The sequence below is a fragment of the Artemia sp. Qi Xiang Cuo genome, chromosome 16 (assembly GCF_049724085.1).
Source record: "Artemia sp. Qi Xiang Cuo chromosome 16, ASM4972408v1, whole genome shotgun sequence".
Lineage (NCBI taxonomy): Eukaryota > Metazoa > Arthropoda > Branchiopoda > Anostraca > Artemiidae > Artemia > Artemia sp. Qi Xiang Cuo.
Window position 1 is genome coordinate 22,691,633 of NC_142809.1, and position 17,651 is coordinate 22,709,283.

Here is a 17,651-nt window from a genome sequence, read left to right on the forward strand (position 1 = left end):
CTCAAGTATAAAACACTTTTTCCCCCTGGACAAATTCCAGGTTTATTTATACCCCAAAGCCATGATTTACTAGGATATTTCATTTGGTTGTTCAGACTCACAAAGTTTTTAGGGCAGTGTCACATTTTTGACAGTCTTGCCACGTTGACCGGTGAAAATAAATATAAAAACGTAGGTCGTTAACTATGACAACGCTTTCAAATCCCGAAAATTTAAACCTTAACAATTAGTGTATTTCTAAAGACAACTATCCCTCCAAAAGAAAGCAACAGCTTCTTGCACTATAAATCTAATTGACTTTTATTTCCATGATGTTCTAGTTTAAAACAAAACTGTGTCTTTAATGCTACATTTTTTTTTTGTCTTATTTTTAGCTAATTATTCGCCCAGGTTTCTCCTTCTTAAAATTGGCACCACTACTACAAGAAACAGCACAACTGCACATGGAAGCCGTTTTCACAGAAATTCAAGGTCACAATTTTTTCTAATTCTTTAATATGTTGTTATATATGGTTGAACAAGTTCCCACAAACCCAATTCAAAAAGTCAGATTTAATTTCACTGTCCTTAGTACTTTAAACATTTTAATACAGTTTTGTATTTTTTTTATGCATTTGCTTTCCGTTTTTTTTTTTTTTTTTGTAGTATACTTGATGCTCCTTTCCATAGCTTTATTGAGCTTTTTACACCATATATCTATCTGTGTTCATACATTAAGAACCAGAGTGACAAAATGACCAAAAAAAGCCATAAAAAAAACAAAACCCAGAGGCCAAATTCATGGTTCCATATTGAATTGTGCTTAGGTATATCATCCTATACTAAAGAAATATAACAAAAATAAAACTTTTCTTTTTAACAAGACAATTGCTACAATACAAACAACCTGCAATGTATATTCTTTGCCACTCTTGGTTGATTTTGTTTTATGGAGCAAATAGTTTTGGTTGAAACATTATGTGACTTTTGCTAACTCTCTTTCCACAAACACTCTCTGGGTCACCCCGAGTTTATTCTTAAATTGTTCTTACTTCCCCCACATGTATACAGGGGAAGAAAAAAGAAGTTAAGCTGCAAATATAAACGTACTTTTAATTCATCTAATTTCTGATTGAAATGCAATCACATTAAACGAAGGACCATCAAGAGCAACAAAACTCCTGGCTGCTCAATCCTGCCAACTTCAATTTACATTCAATAGGCCTTCGCTATAACACCAACATTTCTACTTAATTAAATTCAGAAATTATTGGATTTTAAGGGACAGTTACCATTTGAATACACCCCTCCTCCTCCACAGTAATGCCTGTGTAGAGCCTAGGGATATATCTAAAAGTTAGCTGCTTCGTTAGGCTTCATTATGTCAATTAAAAAAAAAAAAAAACACTCGAAACCAACACGTCTAGGATTACTTCTAGGACTATATCCAGGGGATGGAAAGGAGATGGAGGCAGTTAGACTGGAAACAGTCCTTAAAATCCATTAAAACAACATAGAACGGCAACCAGACTGCTCTCAGTCTTCTCCCTGAAATTGAATGAAACTGAATTAGTCCCTCCCAACTTTATAAAGCACTGCAATCCATATCGCGAGGCCAAAGAGAAGTGTGTTTTGATTATTTTACGAGTTATTTTGTAAGATTTTTGGGGGTATTTTGTGAGTATGATTGAGTATTTTATGTTGCGACTTATTTTGTGAGTATTTTATGTTTCGGAAAGAACATGTGTGAGCATCTTCACTTGCGTTGTAAATTATTTAGTGAGTATTTTCTGTGTTTTGGAAAGGACATATATGTGGTTATTCTGTACTTATTATAGGCGTTATTTTATTTGAGTAATTTTTTGGTTTTGGGAAGAGCACATATGTGGGACGTTTAGTATTCTATACTAGAGGGTATAGAAGACGTGAGTATTCTATAATTGCTATGTGATTTATTTTGTTAGCAGTATGTGACTTGTGTGTGTTTTTGGGAAGAATACATATGTGAGTATTTTCACATGTGTTGTGAATTAGTTGGTGCGTTTTGGAAGAATAAACATGTGATTCTCTCCACTTATTATGCGAGTTATTTTGTAGAAATATTTAAGTATTTTGTGGGTTTTTGGGAAGAACAAAAATGTCAGTAGTTTAGTTTATAAATTATTTTGTGCGCACTGTGTGAATCATATTGTGAGTTTTTGGAAAAGAAACATAAGTGAATATTCTATGCACACTTTGTGATACATTTTTTTTATAATTATGTAAATACTGTGTGAGTCTCCGGTAAGAATACATATCTCAGTATTTTGTATTTATTTTGTGAGTTGTTTTGTACGTAATGTTAGCGTTTTGCAGTTTTGAAACTAGCAAACATGGGAGCATTTTATACTTGTTTTCTTTAATTATTTTGTGAGTATTTGCAAGTTTTTAGAAAGTTTTTGGGAAGAATACATGTACGAGTATTCAGAAAACAGCCTTACAAAATTTACAACAGTCATACCTGAACATGGTCGGGGGGGATACGGGGGGGGGGGGGAGATCTCCAGTGATGTAGTAGGAAAGTTAAGTGCAAAACTTGTTTAAATATATATTAATAATAATATATTGCGAAAACAGACTTGGGCCTCAATCTAGAAAAAGTTAAATAATTTTTCACTGTAATGATTGCCAATCTTGTTCTTAAATGCATTGACTGAATCTGAGTCTACAGTGTCTGACGGTAGGACGTTCCACTCGGAGACAATGCGGTTGCTGAATGCCCATCTACCAACATTTCTTCTGAAACGTTTTTCAATTAGCTTAAATTCGTGACCTCTCAGGTTATTATTCTTGAATGTTATTATCTCTTCTGGAGGGATGTTGTCGTAGCATCTGTTGCGTATTTTATATACTTCAATAAGATCTCCTCTCAAAAATTGGTATGAGAGACTTGGGAGCGACAATTTTTTTCAAACGGTCTTGGTATGAAAAGTCTCTAAGTGAAGGAACAATGATATATGACAAACTCACGATTCAAGCATTTTGATCACAGAAAGTATATACATTTTTCTGTAGGCATTCTTCTCAGAAAATTGTGCTATACATTTCAAAGAGAAAAAGAGATATTACAGTCTTATACTTTCGTGTCAAAAAGGCTATCGTAATTCCACTGGTTTATTTCTGTTCCGTATTTTCGTAAGCGAGTCATATTATTCCTTCAGTGGGTGTCGGAAGGAGAGGTCAAATAACCGTCCCTTGTTTATATACCACTACAGTGCTGCCAATTAACGAAAAGAGTACATTGGTGTTCTAGATTCTAATAATTGACGCGGCTAATTCTAAACCCTAAAATAATATCGAGTAATATATAATTAAATAAATTAAAATTTTGGCAGTTAAATCCCTCCCCACTAAATTCCCTTCCCCCTAGACTTTTGAAAATACCTTTTTGGGCATTTTCGTTGTAAATGCTTTTTTTTTGGTTATTTAATTTAAAAGTATTAATAAAACAAGTACTAGGTTAATAACCCAGTACTGGGTTAAATTGCATGGTGATGCAGAACACCATCGCGGGAGGATCCTCTATAGGAGGACAATTGCGGCAGGGCGTAAGATCCAGATCTATGGACAACGGCCTCTGCAAAGGCCTGCCTTAACCCTTTCGAGGTACCATCTAGACTGGAGACATAGCGGTCGACTCTCTTCCCACTTGAGGAGTGGCGCCCCTCGAGGAAATTATAGCCTAGTAAACGACACAGCATTCGCACGGGATTCTGATTAATGGACAATTTTTCTAGGCTTGGTATGTTTTGATGGGCGTTTTTGGGCTGAAAACTTCTTCCTAGCTAAGTTATCTGTTATTGGCTGCCTCCCTGTGGTAACATAATTTTTGTAGGCATGAATATATAATGAGTGGGAGGTAATAGGTTTTGTAATGTCTCTGCAGGATTTTGACTCTTGTTGATAGAAGAGCATTGCCAATTGCTGAAAAACATGTTGTGACAAGATGGGCCTAGGATTCCACAAAGCCTCCAGTCATAGAGGTCCCAGAGACTTCGTGTTGTCCAGTTCTAATCCGGCTTAAGCGGTTCGGTGTAGACTTGAGACGATATGTGATCTTCGTCCCGCTCTGGTATCCGAGATCATTGATTTTCCTGATGTGAAAATAATTTCAATGATTAAAAAAATATGAAAATTGCAACATGGAATGTTACGACGTTAAGAAATGACTACCGTATCGACATTTTGACTGACGAATTCAGATGATTCAAACTGGATTTATTAGTAGTTTCAGAAACTCACATCACACGGGTAGGAAGCATGGAATAAGGTGATATAGAATTTGTTGACTCAGGTAGGAAGGATGGGGTACATAGACAGGGAGTAGGGCTCATGATGAATAAGGAAGCTGCTAAGTCTTGTTTAGGCTGGGAAGGTATTAATAATAGAATACTAATTGCTCATTTTATGACTAGGAAGTTCAGGGTATCAGTTATAGTAGTATACGCCTAACCGACTGACGGAGATACTAGTGACTCAGATGAATTTTACATACAGTTACAGGAGCAAATAGACAGGGTCCCAGGTAGAAATATGGTATTTTTACTAGGAGATTATAATGCCCAAGTCGGTAAAAAGAGGGATAGAGGGTATCCTAGCCTAGGTAAATTCGGTGTAGTAAAACAAAATAGTAATGGACACTGACTTTTGCAATTTTGTAAGTATTATAATCTAGTAATAACCAATACGGTGTTTGGTCATAAATTTGCTTATAAGTTAATATTGTGTACACGTGATGATAGAAAAGCAAATCTTATTGGTTATTCGAAACTAAACAAAAGATTGACAGGGTCAATATAGAACGCAAAAGTATACAGGAGGGCCATAGTTGATGTTAAAAGTAAAGATCACCATCTAGTAGTCTCAAGGGTTAATTTGAAGCTGAAATATCGGCAGGGTAACTACCTCCCGGGAAGTTATGATGTTGGTAGACTCCAGGATGAGAATTTGAGAGAAACTTTTCAGAAAAAGTTGAATACTAAACTTGAGAGTTTAAAATTTGATAATGTGGAAGAAGATGGTTGGAATAATTTTAGAAAAATAATTTGTGAAGTTGCTGAAGGTGTATTAGGGAAGAAAGCTAGAACTGCAGCTAAGAATATTACTGAAAAAGCTTTAAGTTTAATAGAAAGGAGAAAGGACTTGTACAAGAATTATCTGAGTGATAGATTGTATGAAAACAAAAGAAATGTAAAGAAAGTGGAGAAAGCATTAAAATATGAACTAAGGAGGTGTGAAGTGGAGGCCATAGATAAAATTGCCGAGGATCTGGAAGATTCAGCTAGACGGCATAATAGTAAAATATTGTACTGGCACGTTAACATGGCACGTGGCACGTTAACAGATAGCACATTGCCCCTTGCTAAGTCTATATTATTGACTGCAAATATATTTTCACTTCCCAGTCCCCTATAGACATATACTTCGAGTTTAACTGTACTTGTAAGTAATCTCGTAGAACTGACATCTTACTTTTAAGATTTAAAAATTATTTTGGACTAGCTATAAAATGTACATTAAATAAGAAATGAAAAAAAAAAATACTCATTACTAGACTGAAAACTAGAAAATCTTTTTTCTTGGGTATCTATAGTTTACAAAGCTCTTATCATGAAGGTTTGGACTGGATTAAAAAACTGGACACAATTTTTTTTAAAGAAACTAATAAAATTAGGATTCTACTCCAAAAGGAGCGCCTTAGCACAGCCTTCGAGGTCAACTGAGAGATAGACGCGTGCAGTCACCTCAATTGACCGAAACAACATAAGTTGGCGTTAGCTTTCGCTTCGATTCGGACCAAATTAAATAATGAGTAATAGTGAAATAGTGATTGGTCTGTTCGACAATTTAGTCGATGAAGATTATCATCGTGAGAGGCGTGGAAGGCAATATAAAGCTCATTCGCGTCGCAGAATACTCTCACGTGAGAGTGATAGCGATCAAACAAATGGCTCTCGGAGCCGAGAGTTTCAAACTCGTGCTCGATATGGCTCGCGGAGCCCTGAAATTAGTTCTAGGAACGAAAAATCTTTCTCTCGGAGCCCCATAAAAATCCTAGACACAAAGTGGAAGGCTTCTCCGGAAAAGCATAAAGGTAAAAGATTAAAAGAAAACACGTCAAATGACGCTCTATTTAAAAAGATTTCTGAAGAACGTTCTTGTACCAAAGAGGGTCCCAAGATCCATAAGAAACTTGCCAAAGTTGCAAATAGAGCTTTCTCTGAGCCTTTGGAAATAGTGAAGCTAAAAGAGTTATTTGATCGCCATCATAGGCCTGCGAATACCGATAAAATTGTTCCTCCAAAGGTGAATAGTGAAATTTGGGCTATTCTCTCATCACAGGCTAAATAGAGGGATGCTAAGGCACTTCAAGTGTAGCGGACAACTGTTCACTCAACATTTTGTGTTTTAGAGGCAGCAAATGCGATTCTTGAGCTTGAAAATGAGTATTTCAAAGAAAAGGTTGTCAAAAACCTTACAGATGCAGTTCACATGCAGGCCTCACCTATTATTATCTAAGTCTAAAAAGACGTCATGCGATGAAATTCGAATTGAGCCCAGATCCCACTGTAGCATCAGCTTTATGTGCTCCTGAAGTCAAAGTCACGGAGTGTCTTTTTGGCAAAGATGTTGCCAAAACAACGTCTAAAGCCAAATCCGTGGCAGATTTTTAAAAAATCCTTTGGAAGACCAAAAAAAAAAGAAAAAAAAGAGGTCCAAATTCCAGAAATTTCAGAAAAGGGATCGCAAATAGCTGGTATGTACTATTTAACATACCCCGCCCTTGATTTTTATGATTCTGTTCTTAATTTCAATAGGCAGTCACAACATTTGGCTGATAACTTTAAAGCTGGGAGAATTAGTAAGTACATCTCAAAATGGCAGTCAATAACTAGTGATTTGAATATTGTAGCCTCAGGCTATAAGATTGAATTTGAGAAAATACCACTAAAAGCTTTGAAAACAAAAAACAAAAGCTTTACGTTTGAAGAAATACAGGCTATAAGACAAGAAGTTGATATTTTATTGCATAAAAGTGTTATTGTTAAAATACCCGGGTTCAGAATAAGGGAAATACGTTGTAATTCTCCTGTTTTAAAAGTCTCAAGGAAAGATGGGTCTACTCGGTTTATTCTTAATCTTAAAAATTTAAATGAAAACATTAAATATTACCATTTTAAAATGGAAATAGTTCATTCTGCGGTTCTTTTAATGACAAAAATTGTTATATGGCCACTATTGACCTAGTCGATTTTTATTATTCATGCCCTGTTGACTTTGATGATCAAATGTGGCTTTGTTTTCAAGTTGACCTTTGTTATGCGTTCACTTCAATGCCAAAATGGCTTATCATCTGCTCCAAGGCTTCTTGCAAAACTTATGAAGCCTGTTATCTCCCTGCTTTGAAGAAAAGGGTATTTGTCAGTTGTGTATCTAGATGATTCTCTCCTTCTGGGAAGGTTATATTTACAATGTCAAAATAATGTCTATGAAACAGTAAAATCACTGTCAGAGCTGGGGTTTGTGATTCACCCGGGAAAGTCAGTTCTGATTCACAGCCAACAAATAGAATTTCTGGGTTTTTTGTTCGATTCGCGATCAATGCGTATTTTCCTGCCGGAAAGAAAAATTGAAAAAGTTATAGGTTTGGTTTTAAAAATTCTTAGTCAAAAATTGACTACGATTCAAGAATTGGCCGAAAATCTAGGCGTTCTTGTTTCAACATTTCCAGCAGTAGAATTAGGGCTTTTATATTACCGGAAAGCGGAATCGTTGAAAACTCAAGCATTAAGGTACACGAAGGGTGATTTTGCGGCAAGGATAATTTTAACATCCGATATAAATTCGGAACTATAATGGTGGTTGCATATTGCCAATCATGTTTCTAAAGCAATTGAGCCTTGATCAATTGACAAATATTTGTGTAGTGATGTGTCCAAACTAGGTTGGGCACTCGTGGATGAATATTCCATGAAAACGGCCACAGGTGAATGGTCCTCAGAAGGGAAGATATTTGATATCTATGTCATAGAAACGAAGGCCGTTTATCTGAGATTAAAATGTTTTGCCCAGGATATTAAAGGCATGCATGTTCATCTGCGTTCTGAGAATATAACCACAGTAGCTTATATAAATAAAATGGGAGGATCAAAATCTAAATTTTGTAATTATTTCGCAAATAAGGTCTGGCAGGTAGTATTGCAGGGCAAAGGGTGGATATCTGCAGAACATGTGCATGGGGTTGCTAATATCGCGGATAAAGCATCACCAAAATTTGATAATGAAAAAGAATGGAAATTGGATACCCAAATTTTTGTTATTTTGAACGTTTTTGTGTTCCAGTCGATAGAAATTGATTTGTTTGTAACTAGGTTAAATTTTTAGATTAAACCATTAGTTTCTTAGAAACCATATCCAGAATGTTTTTTTCGTAGATGCACTTGCAATGAATTGGAAGTCTTATTTTTTTTTATGCATTCCCCCTATTCAGTTTACTTCTGAGGACCCTTCAGAAGGTGGAAACAGATCAGGCCACTGGTATTTTGATCTTTCCAAATTGGACCACACAAATATGGTATCCCTTATTGTTAAAGCTTTTAATAGGAAGTCCAATATTTCTACCAAATGATATTTTTACTTTTGTGTCTCCCACAGTAACCGACCTTGCACCATCCATTATCCAAGTCGTTACGCATAGCGGCCTGTGTCCTCTCCGGCAAGGGCTTCACCACGAAAAATATTCTTCTTCCACAGTCGATATTATAATGGATCGATGGTGGGATTTGACAAAGAGCCAGTACAAAGTTTAAATTGAAAAATGGATCGACTTTTGTGGAAGAAACACAATCCAGGCCTTGGAGGCAACTCTATCGGAGACTTTGACCTTTCTTACGGAACTTTTTCACTCAGGTGTTGGATACACTGCTATTAATACTGCGAGAAGTGTTTTACCGGCAATTTTACCAAGCCTTCAGTTAGGCAGTAATCACATCACCAAGAAGTTTGTGAGAGGTGTCTTTAATAGAAGGCCTAGTCTACCCAAGATTTCAAGTATTTGGGATGCAAAATATGTATTCGATCTCTTTAGACTGCCAGCTTGGGATATCGAAAATCTTCAATTAAAGACACTAACACAAAAATTAGCAGTTTTATTGATTTTATCAGCTTGTGAAAGAGTTCAGTTTTTGGCCAGTTTATCACTTAGTAATATGATACATAATGACGATGGAAGTTTTGATTTTCAAATCATTGTGTTGTTAAAAACAACGAAACCGGGCAACCACAAATCAGTAGTTAAATTTCGGCCTTTTCAAGAGTCGTCCCTGTGTCCGGTGAAGCACCTAGCTAGGTATATTAGAATGACATCATATCCGAATCGAAACGACTCACTTTTCCTTACATATCGTAAGCCTCATGCTGCTGCGTCCAAGTCATCTATTTCTAGATGGATATAAGAATTTTTATTTCTTGCAGGTATAGATATCAGTGTTCATGGTGCTCATAGCACACGGTCTGCCTCAACGTCCCACCTTAAAGCAAGAGGAATTGATGTAGATCAAATCGTAAAATATGTAGGCTGGACAAATGCCAAAACGTTTGCAAGGTTTTATAATAAACCAATTGAAAGTGGTCAGCAGTTATCTGTCCTTTGAATTTATTCACTATAATTTGTTATATTTGAAATATCTCACTATAAATGAATTTTCGTACAACAGCCTCTTAAATGAATAGGGCTATTATTGATCATTAGTGTTGATATAGCTCATGCTGAACTTCAAAATCTCAGTTGACCTCGAAGGCGGAGCTAAGGCGCTCCTCTTGGAGTAGAATTGAGAAATTAAACAAAAACTTACCAAGTTCGAGGTTCGGTTGTAATTCTAATCCAAATAAGGAGCGCCAGCGTAGCTGAGAGTTCAACTGTCCTCCCAATTTCCCTTCCCATTGAACTCTCAGTATTTCATCTTGAGCTTAACCACTGCATATCATAATGACTTTAAAATACTGGTGTTACTTTGGTCAATCGAGGCGATTGCACGCGTCTATCTCTCAGTTGAACTCTCAGCTACGCTGGCGCTCCTTCTTTGGAGTAGAATTACAATCAAACTTCAAACTTGGTAAGTGTTCGTTTAATTTATCAATTAAAGCACATATTGAAAAATAGAAAAAAAAAATTAAACCCATTTTCAAAATGGACTAAAACTTAGAAAATATTTGTTTCTTGGAAATCAATGATATTATAACTGAAAACAAGATGTGCAAAACAGATTGAATTTTACACATCATAGATATTAAAGTGATCAAAGTTATGAGTGCATAAGTGAAAATAGTCAGTGGGTGAAGTAAGTTGAGAAAACCAAGTTAAAAGGATCAAGTTTTATAAAGCCAAATTCGTTTTGCACCCCATGTTTTTACTAGCATTCATAGATTCTTGCAAAAAAAATATTTTCCAATTTTCTCCCATTTTCAAAATGAGTTTAAAGAAAATTATTTATTATTTTCGACATTTTAGTCTTCTCAAAGACAAAAGTTTGTCTTATTTGAACTTATCTAAGATTCAAACCTATGTAAACAATCAACCACAGGCAAGTATTCTTACCACTAAACTATGAAGTTTTGTATAATAGTAACTCTTTCATACTTCTTACTGCTTCAAATCCCCAGTTTAAGCTGTTCTATTTATACAAGTGGGAGTACATAAAAGAGGGGTTGCACTGTCATCAGAAGTTCATATACTGATGAAATTTTCCAGTACCTGAACATTCACAAATTGTCAAAAAATGGCTCACAGATTTACATGAAAATAAATAAAAAAGCAACACAAAATTGGTGAGTTGAGGAAAACAAGTTAACGCATTATAAAAGCTAAATGAAGTTATCACACACTTTATTTAAATTCTGACAACCTTTTTTCAACCATCATGTTTGTAGGTTAGAATACTGAATACCTTTTCTTCTCAAGAGACTGTTGACATCTGTAAACAAGCGCTTCTGTATTTCAATAATGACATGCTTTTCATAGGTACAACCTCATTTTGCTTGTCACTTAATGAGCCATGTTGCAAATTACTATCCCACAACCCAGAATTTTAAAGAAAGTAGATGAGATTCTAATTTGCACACTGGAACAGATAAATTAAGATGCTTCTTCTGAAATGGGCCTAGCAGACCCCTTATAACTTGTAATTTTGCTTATTGATTGGTAGTAAGTGACTAGACACATAAATTAAAGGCTAAAGAGATAACAACATTTGGATAATAAATTGAATATACTCTAGACATGTTGCAATAGGCCTACATCTTATTACATCCTGCAATAATGAATTAATACTATTTTCATATTATGGAACATGAAATAAAAAGAATATACATATTACTTACCCCTCCATTTCTGATGGCGTTTCACAGTTGAAGTTGGCTTATCTGTATTTTTAGGAAGTAGTTGCAGAAATACTAACTTGCAAAGTAGCAAACCCAAAAGAAAAATTTCTTGATATACTTTGACTTGGAATTAACTGCCTAACATCTACAAAGGAATGTTGTTAATGACAAATGTTTATAAAATACATGTCTGCTTGTGCATGTAACAAATTGTTTAAATGAAATTCACTTAAACTATCATATTAAGGGTATGGGACTGCCTTGCACTGACTAGGGCACTGTAAGATACTTATTTTATAACAAGAACTAGCACCACGTATCAGAAATTTTGTAGAGTTTTCAGTCCAAGCAAGTTTTTTTTTGCTTTCTAATAATTATATTAAATTTCTCAACTGGAACTGAGCTAGGTAGAATGGTAACAGTTTATACTCTTGAATTAGACTATTTTGGAATTAAAGTATAAAACTCTTTTGAAACAATGCAGCCCAATATACAGTGTGAAGCTTCAAAATTATCTGTTTTGTTTATGTGCAAAGCAACAAAAAGGCATTTTTTTGTTATATTTAGTTGAATTTGAAATTTTAGTATAAGCAAGTGTTTTTTAATAACATCGATTGTGAAAGTAATATTGTAACTTAATTTACAGTAGAAAGCCCCAAAATCCCCTTTTTAGTTCATTTGTAAAGCCGCAAGATAGTTTTTTTCTTTTTAGTCCACAAGCCTTTTATTCTTTATTTTTTTTTTAGTAGCCTTATATTCTTATTCTCCAGTTAAAAAGGTAGAGAATTCTGCACTGAATTTTACAATTCTTATCAGTGATGCTGATCTCCATTTCATGACCTTCAGCCAGGATGTGCAATTAGGGCTTGGGGACCAGACATCCTATGCTTTCACACACCCTTCCTGTTTACCTTCCCCAGATTTCTTCAGAAACCCATTTATAACCAGGTTGATTATGGCTGAGCTTACAGAGTCACACCACTGATTCCCATTCAGACAAAATAACCAACAACACCAGGACTCCTACCCCTATCCTCCCAGACGAAGGGTTTCAAGTCTAGTGTGCCAACCACTCAGGTAAGATGGTCTAGCCGACAGCTAAAGCTTCAGAAAAATTCGCTTTGTTAATTTTAAAAACAAAACAGAAGGTCTTTTGTCCTTTTTTGTAATCTTTCACTTTTTATGTACTCCTGCAGTCCAATTCACTAATAAAATCAACATAATCACCTATAACATTAATTTACAAAGCAGCAAGAATGTTTTCTTTATGAGTAACTATTCATTTTTAGTTTATTTGAGTAATCTTGCAGTCTAATCCTCCAATTAAAGCTTCAGAATGAATAACTTTGCTAACTTTTAAGGAAAAAAGTTTTTTCTAATTTATTCAATCAGCTTTTTAAAGCTCCAGGATAAAATAGTAGAAACTAGATGAAGAATGGAGAGCAATGCAAGCTTACTAAATGAATAAATAACAACTATTTTATCAACATCTGTGTAAAATATGTTTCAGTCCCAAATGTTTTTTGTAGTGTGTTGCTTCTTTAAAATATCCTTTCCAATTCACGTTGTTGATTATCAACTTGGTCAACCATAGTTCAACATACAGAAGAAGCTGGCTGTAACATTCAGGGATAAGCAGTTTTACAAACAAAAGTTGGAATAAACTTTTTGTATATTTTTAACTTTGAATTAAAATTTATATTCTTACTTAAATCATTCCTAAAAGCTCATCACTTTATTTCACACCCCCACCCCTTAATCTGGAAATTTATAGCCCATATTAAATATACATGGATTTTACTGCTGCTTGTTACATATGATGTTACTTATTTTCTGTTAAATTAAAGTAGATTGTCCTGATAGAAAGTAGATGAAGAATGGAGAGCAATGTGAGCTTTCTAAATGAATAAATAACAACTATTTTATCAACATCAGTTTCAGTCCCAAAATGTTTTTTGCAGTGTGTTACTTCTTTAAGATATCCTTTCCAATTTATGTTGTTGATTATCAACTTGGTCAACAATAGTTGAACAGATAGATAGATAGATAAATATTTTATTTATTAAATATAAATAATGCTACAAAATACACCTGCACATATGCCTAGTGGCACAATTGAGCGCATTAAAAATTACAACAAATTATTAAACACTGTTATCAATTTAAATGAAAAAACAAGCCTCTTGGACAACTGCCCAAATACAAACAAGGTAAATAAAACCAAATTCAACCATCAGAGATAAACTTCCCCACCATTCTGCGAAACTGCCTGTAATCAGCGCACTCTCTAATACCCAGGGGAACAGAATTCCACACCTTCGGACCAATATGCCTCAAACTAAATTCTGCTCTAGTTGTTTGCCTAGACTCCTATGAGAAATTGAACCTGATTGATGTCGGATATGAATGACGCTGCGAGTTAAAAGGGAAAATTCCATGGAAATATGATGCTAACTGGCCAAAAACGTAATTGTGACATATCTGGGATATTGCAATGAAATGAAGTTGATGTAAAGAAAAAATTCCAGCTGATCCAAAAAGATGAGTAACAGAAGACTTATTATCAATCTGAAAAAGTATCCTTATCGCTTTGTTTTGTAAAACTTGAAGGGGTTTATAAACTGAAAGAAAAGTTGAAGCCCACACTGAAACATAATATAGAAAATAAGGGTGGACCAGAGAAAGGTTAATTGATTTAAGTATATTAACTGGAAAAACATGGCGGAGACAGCACATAATCCCAACATTCCTAGAAACTTTTACTGATACAGTTTTAACATGTTCATGGAACAACATAATTTTCATCAATAATTATCCCAAGATATCTAAACTGTTGAACCCGTTTCAGTTCCATATTATTTAAATAAAGAGAAGAAGATACAGAAGAAGTTGGGTGAAACAAGCATTCCTAAACAGTTTTAAAAATAAAAGTTGGAATAAACTTCTTGTAGATTTTAAACCTTAAACTAAAATTTATATTCTTACTTAAATCATCCCTAAAAGCTCATCACCTCACTTCACCCCCACCCCCCGAATCTGCAAATTATAGCCCAAATTACAAATACACGAATTTTACTGCTGCTTGTTACAGATGATGTGACTTGTTTTCTGTTAAATTAACTTGAAAAGATAGCAAAAAGAGAAGCAGTTTAGATTAGTAATTTATGCTCTTTTTATGATTAAATTTGTGTTTGAGACAATTCAACCACATCCCCACTCTCCTGATGGTCCAATGCATAGCCTTGGGCTATATACAAAACTAACAAAATAAAAACAGCACTATTAGATTCCTTATTTTATGCTCCTTTGCATAATAATAATTGTTAACCTGACAATGTACCCTCCCCCCTTGGTGGACAAATATTTAGTCCTAATAATAATAACAATTTATTTAAACCCTCTTTACATACATAAAACGCACTTATAGGAGTACAAAAATGCAGAAATAAAATAAAAATGGAAACAATAAACAATAAAAAACTCACAAAAAATAAACAACATCTCAGCTACTTAAGCAACAGAATTAAGCTAAACAAGTGGAAATTCAACAGTATTTTCTTGATGTTTGTGGAATCTATCCATAAGCTAGTCAATTTTTGAGGTAAAATAATAAAAAAAAACACATCTACTTGAACTGTACTGGTTGCAAGTCCAGAGCAGCAATTGCAGAAGATATTTGCAAAAATGGAAGAATAATGGAAGAATGTAATTTTCTTCTGCTCAAATATAGTGAAATAAAAACTCCACAGAGAGATGAAGAAGAAGAAATGCAGTGCAAAAAAAGGTTTTGTAAAGTCTGCCCAGGGTTACTTTGTGAAACTGGCCTTTAACTGTTTTAGTATTTTTAACATTTGATCCAAATGGGAGACCTATATAATCCAGAGAGGATGATGCAGAAATAATTTCTGGGCCATAATTGATAGCAATGGAAGATTATTGAGATGAACTGTAAACGAGAAGCTCACTTTTAAAGGAAGCGACTTGAAGCCCAATCTCATTGAGACAAGGATAAACTGTATGAACTGTATTTTAGAGAACCTGGAGACATCTTATAATAGAAGGATATTGTCTGCACAACAGAGGTGGCTGACATCAATATGGGGCTCAATTAGAAACGGAGGAATATTTTTAGTAATGGTTCTGATGGCATTATTGAAAAGAGCTGGACTAAGCATGGAGCCTTGTTTCACACCTTTCCAAACAGTGATGGAGCTGCTCAGCTGGCTACCTAGCCACACCTTATGGATGCATTACCATACCAATTCCATAAGAGACTGCAGAGACAAGGGTGTATTCCACTTCTCAATAGAGAAAAAATATATTTGTTTGATGTTCTTTCCATTTTTTCTCTGTAGTAAAGCTGATTTGCTGTTTAAACTCAAGGAAGGCTATCCAGTTTAGCCAGATTGTGCTGAATATTGGATAAAAAAAATATACTATTTTAAAGGAGTTTAAAATGTGTATAATAGTAGAACAAAACAAGATAGGCAAAATCTCATTAATGTAAACATGCTGCATATAATAAAGTAAATTTCATAGTTTTTTGTTTGTTTTTTTTTACTTCAATTGCCTGTATATCCCAAGCCTATATATGAAACCATAAGGCAGCTAGGGATGAATCGTCACAAATGCAAGTTTACTATAAAAAGAGCATAAAATTAGCAGTCTAAAAATATCTCTTTTTATTCTAACTTCATTTGAGAAACTGTTATTCTACAATATTACCTCATACTGTTTCCTTCAGGAGAGTGGGGGTATAGATTTAGTAGTCTGCCCCCTCACAAGGAAACACTATACAATTCTAAATATATTTTGAAAATCAAAAAATACTTTGACAAATTCTAAAATACTTGCTTGTATTATTCCTAAAATTACCTTAAATTACTATACCCTTTACTATATACACTTTACCCCCCCCCCCCCCATAGAAGTCAAATATATATTCTCTATGTATTTTTCCATAGTTGGATGCCATCAATTTTGCTTGTTTGCCATTGAATTAATGTTAAATTTACACTTTTTCATATAATTTAGCATGGGCGCCGGCAAGGGGGGGGGGCATGTCCCCCTGGAAATTTGGGACTATAAAGTAATTATGAGGAAACAAAAGGAAAAGAGCAGAATAGGGGGGAAAAATGTGTGTTGTGCCATTGTTGGCGGCCTGCCAATAGATTTCTACCCTTAATAAGGAAAACATGAGTTCTAATTTGTGACTGAGTGACCCGTTTCCCACTAACATTTTTTCTATATTGATTTAGTTGGAGTAAAAAAAAAAAAAAAAAAAAAAAAAAATCATTGTAATGAATGTTAAGTAAATAACGATCCTTGTCAATAATGAAAGTGTAAAAGCCTAACTTTTGATAACATTCAATCAAAGAATCAGTTTCTTATGGTGATCCTAAATATGTATTTGTTTATTAGTAATTAGTGCAGCTATTAGTGCACAAGAAAGTTCGTTTGATTGTAGAAAACACAAGGATAGCAACTTAATAAGGGGCAATTTCGGTAAAAATATACCTTCAACTCTTGCTTGATTTGCAAGAGTACCCATGAACTGATATATGAAGCCACTATAATCAGAAATGTTTCCCATGAACAGAATGCTGGGAATTTTTGTATTTTCCTCCTGAACGGATACGTTTTTTGTTTCATCATCGTTTATTTTTTTTTCCAGGAGTGATTTATCTAGTTCTCACTTTGAAAAAAATTTAATTTTTTACGCTTCTGAAGTATAAAGGTGTCAAAAATATTGGTTTTTGGTATTCTAAAAATGTTGAATTAAAAATGTTTATTTGATTTTCTTCATTTTAGTTTTAACGTTTTACTTTGAACAAACTACTTTGATAATGCGTTACTTTTTATAAACAACTGAGTCTAAAGGCATTAAATGTTTTTGTGTTTGATAACAAAGTTCAAAAATGTCAATCTTGTTAAAAAATATCAGTCCAACGCTTAGGCATTGCTCAACAGAACTGAATGCTGGGAGTTTATATCTTTGTTTTTATAAATAGGCTATTGTTTTGTGTATTTTTTGTAATTAATTACTTTTTTATATACTTTTACTTTAATTGACATATTTTTTCCATTGCCTTTCGAAAAATGTTTGTCTCTAAGCTTCATTAAATAAAAAGAAACAAGTTTCTTCAACTAAAAGTAAGGAGCAACATTAAAACTTAAACCGAACAGAAATTATTATGTATATTAGGGAGGTTGCTCTCCTCCTCAACACCTCGCTCTTCACGCTACAGTTTTTC

At 34.3% G+C, this 17,651-nt stretch overlaps 1 protein-coding gene across 1 annotated transcript in view; it reads right to left on the reverse strand.

Moving 5' to 3' along the window:
• Positions 1 to 17,651, reverse strand: part of hpo (serine/threonine-protein kinase hippo) — a 77,750-nt gene that overhangs the window by 48,920 nt on the left and 11,179 nt on the right. The window contains exon 2 of the mRNA XM_089102286.1: positions 11,398 to 11,542. Within this exon, the coding sequence (XP_088958412.1) occupies positions 11,398 to 11,405 (8 nt within the window). The 5' untranslated portion in view covers positions 11,406 to 11,542. The remainder of the gene's footprint in view (positions 1 to 11,397; positions 11,543 to 17,651) is intronic.